This window comes from Rhinatrema bivittatum, chromosome 16 (genome assembly GCF_901001135.1).
Source record: "Rhinatrema bivittatum chromosome 16, aRhiBiv1.1, whole genome shotgun sequence".
In the NCBI taxonomy this organism is placed as follows: domain Eukaryota; kingdom Metazoa; phylum Chordata; class Amphibia; order Gymnophiona; family Rhinatrematidae; genus Rhinatrema; species Rhinatrema bivittatum.
In genome coordinates this window covers 45,541,287-45,549,779 of record NC_042630.1, presented here as the reverse complement: position 1 = coordinate 45,549,779, position 8,493 = coordinate 45,541,287, and the positions used below count along the sequence as shown (strand labels likewise).

The window sequence follows — 8,493 nt, the reverse complement described above, 5'->3', positions numbered from 1 at the left end:
CCGTCTTTAAAAATGGCACGGGCCATCCAGTGCACCTACCATGTGACAGGGGCCGACCAATGGCACCGATAGCCCCTGTCACATGGTAAGAGCAAAGGGCCATCGGCGCCATTTTGATTATTTATTTATTTATTTATTTATTTATTTATATTCTTTTATATACCGAAGTATTAGTGGCAGCCGACAGCCCGAGCGTGGGAGCATGCTCCCGGGACCCCCACTGGACCACCAGGAATTTAAAAATTTTTTTGGGGGGGGTCCGGAGAGTGGGGGGATACTAACAAACTAATTTTAAATGGTCAGGTTGTGTTTTTAGGTTGTGTCCTTTCTTCCTGCCCCCCTCATAATGATAAGAAAACCCACTAAATTAATCGTGGGGTTTCCTATCGCTATCGGGGACCCCCCGATATCTGACGATATTGAAAATATCGGACGATATTTTCAATCCTCAGATAAACGATTCACATCCCTAGTTATTACTGAGTGTGTAGAGGACTTGGCTTAGGTCGAGATAGGAAGGAGCAGGCTCATGGTTATTATTGGGGTTGTACAAGACATTAAGCAGTGATAGCAGTGGGCATGATGATGGTTATTGCTGGGTGTAGAAGACATGGCATGAGGATTGATAGAAGGGAGTGAAGTACTGATTATTACTGGGTGTGTACAGGACAAGGGATAGGAGTTTTAGGAGCAGCAGAGTAATACTTATTATTGGGAGTGTAGAAAACACAAGGTATGGGTTAAGTAGGGAATGTGCATGTTTTAAAATCACACATACATGTGTGTGCACCGGGTAGCGCGTGCATATGGATGCGTGCACATAAGTTTTGAAAATCTACCCTTTAGATTCTTTTAATACCCTATAATTTTATTTTAGTTTGTATTTTACTTTTTATTTCTCTCTATGCACTTTTAATGATTATTTTGTGCATTTTATATTTATTGCTGTAATCCGTTGTGATGGAATACCAAATGACGGAATATAAAAACCTGTAAATAAGTAAATAAATAAGAGCACAGTGATTCCTTCTCTGGTCTTCTCTATAGATGGAACCCAAGGGATGTGAAAAGCTCGTATACAACAAAATCCCTGGATTACTGTTTAGGTGAGTGAAAGAAAGTGCAAAGAATACACAGGCAGTCTGGTGGGAAATATGATATTTTACTTACAGGGAATTTTCTGTTCATTCTCGCATGAGAAAAAAATTTGTAGGAATTGTTTTCAATGCTTACATGTTTTGTGAAATCCAGAACATCTGGAGGACAATTTTCTAAAGGTTTTGGGTATATAATTGATAGATCTTTTACTGAACATTTTTCTTATCAGAAACATATTTTTTCATGAATCTTTGAATTTTCATTTTCTTTCTTTGTTGGGTTTAAGTGCTGTGAGTGACCTGTGGGCTTTTGCTATTATTTTATCTCCTCTTCCACTTAATTTAGCTCAGCTTTCACAGCAGCTGTCCTTGGCTGGGGGCTATGAACTGTGGCACCCTCTTGAATGTGTTGTTATGTGCCCTGAAGTCAGCCTGTAGGTGTAATCAAAGTTCAAATGGTTAGCCATCTCTCTACTGGGGGGGGGGGGGGGGCTGTAAACGATGTCTCTACTACATCTGAAGTCTACTAGAGATCGGGAGAGGAGAGTCTCATGAATCCAAGCCCTGTCCTCTGCCAGCAAGCCACCAGGATGGGACTACAAAGCTATACTTAATTTTAAAAAGTTTATTAATACATTGAATAACATTCAAAGGAGATTACCATGACCTGGATCTATCCACATAAAAAAAAATAAGAAAATGAATTAAGACTAAAACATAATCATTCTGTAGGCATCACCAAAGAGTGAGGGGTGAGACTTCAATACCTGTGGGTGCTTTCAACACTGCTACTACATATGAAGCTTGGAAGACTTGGGGAGAAGAAATCTGTCTTCAGAACACAACCCCAGTACTCTGCTAGCAAACCACCAGGATAGCAATAAAAATATATATTTTTTATCAATTCTATTTTTATTTAGCATTGCATCATTTACAGTAAATATAGCAAAAGAAACTAGGAACATAAAAGGAAATATCAAATTGTATATCAATGTGTATAACTAAACTATTCATTGCAAGTACAATTTGTGTATTGTTTTCCTATTAATCATATAAAAGGACAAGATCCAGATCACTCATCATATACCTTATATTATAAAAACATGTTACCGATAAATATATTGGCACTCTGTTAGTAAGATTTTAGCCAAATATAAATTTACTTGCCTCTCTGTAAACCGTTGTGATGGTACATTACTAAATGACGGTATAGAAAAGATTTTAAATAAATAAATAACAGGAGATTAAAGGAAAGACAATAGTAAAAAGAAAATAAAATCAAAAGGAAATAATAACAAATAAACTAATTTGAATTAGGACTCATTCTTCATGACAAAAAAAAGTATAGATATATTTAAAATGTTATTAGTAAATTTTACTAATACATTGATTATCATCCAAAGGAGATTATCAATGACATAGACAAATCTCAGAAGGATTTTGTGAAATCCAGAACATTGGATAATATATCTAGGAATCTTTTCTAGGTGTTTTTTCTCCTTTCTGGCTGATTCTTCCTTTTTTAAATTATTTCTGTAAATTCTAGAGCAAGTCACATTGATTCTACATCCTTCACTACTAAATGCCTCATTTTTACATATCTGATACTTCAGTCTCTTAGTCTCCCGCTCATGACTTTCCTTAGAGCATCTTTAACATCTTTGTTCCTCAAGCTGTAAATAATAGGGTTTAGCATGGGGATTACCGCATTGAACAATACGCCAAACAGTTTGTCCTCAGGCCGTGTTTCCATGGACAAGGGTCTCATGTACACAAAAAGTACGGCCCCAGAATATATAATAACGACCGTGAGGTGGGAGGAGCAGGTGGAAAAGGCCTTGTGCCGCCCCTCAGCAGATTGGATTTTCAAGATGGCAGAAATTATGTGGACATAGGACGTCAGGATGAGAAGGAATAATCCTATGACTAAAAATAGATTTAGGGTGACCATCAATAGTTTAATGTTAGATGTGTCACTGCAGGAGAGTTTCAACAGTGTTTGGAAGTCACAAAATACATGGTTGATAACATTGTGCCCACAGAAAGAGGAATAGGAAATGGACACACTGTGTGGCACTATATCCAGAAACCCAGCAATCCAAGAACTGGCAGACAGCACAATGCAAACCCTCTTATTCATTACCACTGAGTAGCGCAAGGGATTGCAGATGGCCACATAACGGTCATATGCCATGGCACAAAGCAGATACAGTTCTACACCGGTGAAAGACATAATCAGGTAGAGCTGGGCCATGCATGCTTGGAATGAAATGGCCTTGCTCTTTGCTACAGAAATGACTAGCATTTTAGGGAGTGTGATGGACGTGAAGCTGATGTCCAAAATGGCCAGGTTGCTAAGGAAGAAGTACATGGGTTTGTGGAGGCGTGAATCAATGCACATTAGTATCAAAATGGTGAGGTTCCCTGTCAGCGTGACCAAGTAAATAAACAGGAACACTATGAAGAGCAGAACCTGAAGGTTTGGGTGATCTGAGAACCCCTGGATGAGGAATTCTGTGACCTGGGTTTGGTTTTCTGTCTGCATGTCCCTCTAACTCTGAGCTTGCTGATGGAAGAAGAAAAGAGACAACAGAGAGAAGTCAGTAAACTACAAACATAGAAATACCAGAACAAGAAAAGGGACCATCACAAGGTCAAAAGGACACTAATGTTTCACCAAGACATGGGTCATTATCTTATTAAGCTAATCCTTTTTGTTTTACAAGTGAGCTGTTAATAGATTATTATTATTATTATTATTATTATTATTAATAGATCATTGGTTACCAAAATTTGCATTAGTATTGTAACCCCCTTTTACAAGGGGCCACACTTCAGACACTGCAGATCATTGTGCAGCTCTGAAAATCTGGTTAAACTGACCCAAGGTTTACACTTAGTCACACCAAAAGGAATTTTATATACCAAGTGTTGTATTCCAAAACAAAAAGAACAGTTCTATGCAACAAAATAAGCAGTCTAGTAGTGTAAAAGGTAGACAAATATTTTCAAACATATACAATTAAAGAAAGTAATATTCCTGAACCAACTTGAGGGCTTGGATACCTCTGAGGACCTGTCCTAGCTCTCCAGAAAAACTTTGCCTTCTCCCTTAGAATCACTTAGATCCAGGAAAATCAGCTTCTCCTGCTCAGAGATTAAGCACACTACCTGGCTGGTGACCTAGTCTCTTGCACAAACCTCCTGTGTCTGGATGCAGATGGCTCCCTTACGGAAATCAGTTCCAACCTTCAGATGAAAAAGAGAGACAAGGAATGTTGCTATTCCTGGAGCGATTGAGAGTCACAGTCTATGGCTCCATCTCGCTGCTCTTTGGACAACTCCAGCCAACACTCATGGAGTCAGCTTTATTAACTCTCCAGTCGGCCCACCCTTTAGAGGGATGGACTTTTACTGTCACTCAAAATGACCACTATGCCCAGGGAGTCAACCATTGCTAGAAGTTTCTCTCTTTTAAAGTATAGTGAAATCTAGCAGGTTTTACAATAGTAATTATTATCATTGCAAATGTTAATGATAAATGTTTTATTTCCTCCACTTTGGCAAGTGATGCATGGATAGATGCCTATCTCTCATTTTACAGTTTCTCCTTCCCTCTGTTCATTGATGGTAGAATTCACCCAAAGATACATCTTCTATAATGATGGAAATCTCTATAGAAGGGATGTCAGTTAGATCTGAAAATAAATGACTTCAGCACCTTAACAGCTGGATCTATAAAAAAAAAAAAAGCAGAAAATTAAGCCCTTAATTGGGCTTGAACTCCGCACTCTATCTACCCATTCTCTTTCTTTTATAATGTGACTTTTTTCCGCTCACCTGTTTGTGTATCAGCTGCTGATTTTTTTCCTTCTTGCCCCTGAAATTTGGAAAGCATAGAGGGGAGAGTAAGACAGCTGAAGGAGTAACAAAAGGAGAAGACGGACAGGAGCTGAGGACCTAGAGGAGGGAGTGAGCAGTGAGAAATAAAATAAATATGTAGCCAGAGTGAGAGAGGGCACCAGCCTCCTCCTTTGACATCTTGTGCTTCCGGTGCTGTTTTTGGGGAGCACTCAGAGGTCAGGACAACTTGTCTTAATGATGTCAAGGAATGAAGGCCAACATACAACTCCAAAACTTAACTACAGCAGGAAACAAGCAAAATGAATGACATTTCATAGTGAAAAAAAGTAATTAATTTTCAGCAGTCCTTCAAAAAGCTGGAATCATAATCTAAAATAAACATGTGACAAAAGAAACAATCCCGTAGCCTTAGAGGGTGATATTTATTTCCAGATCGGTAGCCAAGAATTCTTCATTTTTATTTTGATTTTTGTAGAGAAAGCATTGAACTGAACTGAACTTCAGCAAAACAATTCATGTAAAGAGCAATAATGGTTTCTCTTGCCTGTGAAGCTGCTTCTTCATCTCTGCATCAGAGAGGACCAGAGAGGAATTCTTAACTGGGTTTCAAAAACCTTCTGGGACCGTCCTCTGAGGGCAGGGGAAGAACTCTGAACAGTCATTAGTCCTGGCTTTTCTCTTGCACTGTTTCTTCCAAGAACCATGTTTTACATTGGAAGAGCAGGGCAACAGCGATTTGGGATGAAACAGCGAGCACCGAGCAATCAGGATTTCCCTGCTCAGTTTTAATTGTGAGGGGCAGCTCAGCTTCTCTGTGTGCAATTCTCTTTTCTTTAGTTAGGAAACTGAATGGAGCTAATTTACTGCTGAACACTTAAACTCTTTCCACTTCAAATGATAAAGTTGGAACTCCTCCCACTGATTTGCTTTGCTAAGGATATTTTTTCAGATGATCATGGTAATAATTTTTTATAGGATGTTGGAGTCCGAAAAACCAAATTGTTTGCTGGGTACTGGGCAGCCATGATTTTAGTACAAAAAAAGTGCAGAGACCAGAGAGCAGAAATCCAAGGCAGTAAGACAGGATGGGTGGAGAGGAGGATGATAAGGGGTTCACCGGAGACAGAGGGATGCTGAAGTGCATAGGGTGAGGCATAACCTGCAGATAAAAGGAAGCGAGAATATCTCTGTACAAACTGTGGGTGAGACTTCACCTGGGTGCATATTTACTAAACCACATTATAGAAGACCCAGGCATTAATGTGTATTCAGTGCCAGTATTAATGCTTAATATCTGTTCAAGTGGCAGGAGCTTGCATTAACATTAACATATTTTATACTAATGCAGATATTTGCATTTATAATTATTTTATTTTTGTGAATCATTATTATGGTAATCGGGTCAAAGTCACACAGTAAAGGATGCCAAAAAAAGGCCCAAGTAGCGCATCCAGTCTGCTCAGCAAATTGTCCCCATGCCTTCTGTTAAGAGTAGTAACTGCCACTTTGTTCAAGTTACCCATTGTCTGCTTTACTAAGAAAGTGAATGGAAAGCCAGAGATTAACAAGGATGTAAAACATAAGAAATGCATTTTCAGCAGGAATAGGCAATGTTAGGGAATGGTGTTGTATATCTGTATTAGTTTTCTTCTTAATGTAAGTCATTGTAAGCACTTCTGATTCAATGAGTAATCAAATTAAAATAATAAATAAATAACAAGTCTTCCCTCTAAGCCAGTACAGACTCAGTGTCCCAGCATGGATTTAGAGGACACTGTCCCGAGCCAGTACTGACCTAGTGCCCTAATGTGTTGCAAGAACATGAGGTGAGGAGTGACTGGAAGGAGCACAGTTATGGCTATGACCTCATTAATGAATGACAGGATTGGGGCAAGGTGATGGTTATTATTATGGGTGTTGAAGATGTCTGACCACCAATTCAACTGGATCTGCCTTTATTTTGGATTATGGAATATGACTCAAGGAGCCTTGATGTGCAATGATGTATGGATTTTGACAATTCTTAGACAGAGGACATGCCCCTTAGTTTCTTCTGTATGTATATTGTATGTACGTTTCTGTACTAGTAGTTTAAATCTATATACACTACATTGGGTAAAAGTATACTTTCAAAACATTTGGTTAATAAATACAATTGTGAGTTCCAAATCTGTTGTCTAGGTGTCACTAGAGTTATGGCTAAGATGTCAAATGCTCAGGTGCTGTGATCTCTGTCTTTGCTGTCTTCTAAATCTATTACAGGTCCTCTCCCAGTGAGCCACCATGGTGACCATATAAATATTTAAATTTTAATTTTATGATGAATGGAGAGTAAGTGTATTTTGAAATTTGTCCAGCTGTATTGGAACCAGCATCTATGTTGGATTGAAGTGCTGGTCCTCTGGCTGAAGCTTGATTGTGTCAATAACATGTCATTGCTGGTATAGCTATTGAGCTGCTTGAGTCGATACTACATCTCATGACTGGAGCTGCTGGTGTTGGTTTTCATGTTAGTGATGATGCTGCAAATCATGTGGCCTGTTTACTGCTGAGGATCTATTCCTCTATGTGCAGTCTGTGATACAATCTTTCAGACATGGAGTCGGCACAAATTCCATTCCTTCTTTTACGAGCATATAGTGTAGAAAAAACACACTGCAAGAGTAAAGTATTTTATATATCACATTGAATTTTTATCTCTCATTGAATATTGATCTACAAATGCCTCATGATTTGAGAAATTTTAACATCTTTTTCAAGTTTCACCTTTGCAACTCAAGGGCTTTTCAATGATCAATTCTTTGAGATTATATAAGTAATATGGAACATATTCACTGGAAAGATGGAGATTAGCCAGGGTTAATAGAATGATTGTTTTGAAAACTTGGAATAGTTTTGTGAGATCCATAACATTTGCTTATATATCTATAAATCTCTTTTAAGTGTATTTTCCCCTTGTGGAACATTGCTTTAAATCATAGAAGCACATTGACTCTTTGTTCTTTAATGCTCAATATCACATTTCTTCACATAATATTCCAATTTTTCATCCTTATAATTCTCCCCTGTGTGCCCTTCATCAGGGCATCTATAATGTTTTTGTTCCTTAGGCTATAAATGATTGGGTTCAACATGGGGATCAGAGTATTGTACAGTACATCAAAGAGTTAATCAACTGCTGTTGTGCTCTTGGTGTGGGGGTCTCATATATACAAAAACTGTAGTGCCAGAGTATGTATTAATGATTATAAGATGTGAGGAGCAAGTGGAGAAGGCCTTACTTTTCCCTTTCATGGATTGGATTTTCAAGATGGATGAAATGATTTGGGCATAGGAAGTCAGGATGAGAAATATGGATGCCAGTGGGCTGAGCCTCCTTTCCAGCAGATGGAGACAGAGAAAACCAAAGAGTATCCTATATCAGAACAGTGCTGCCCCTGCTTCCCTTCAGTATTTCTATGTCTCCAGCAGATGCAGATAGTAGAACCTGCGGTTCCCTTTCTTTGTGGCAGTTTTCTTGATTGGCAGAAGT

At 38.5% G+C, this 8,493-nt stretch overlaps 1 protein-coding gene across 1 annotated transcript; it reads right to left on the bottom strand.

Annotated features, from left to right (window-relative positions):
• Window positions 1-2,706: 2,706 nt before the first annotated feature.
• Window positions 2,707-3,642, bottom strand: LOC115077593 (olfactory receptor 1020-like). The gene has a single exon (XM_029579889.1). It carries the CDS (start codon window positions 3,640-3,642, stop codon window positions 2,707-2,709), a length of 936 nt encoding a protein of 311 aa, XP_029435749.1.
• Window positions 3,643-8,493: the final 4,851 nt, after the last annotated feature.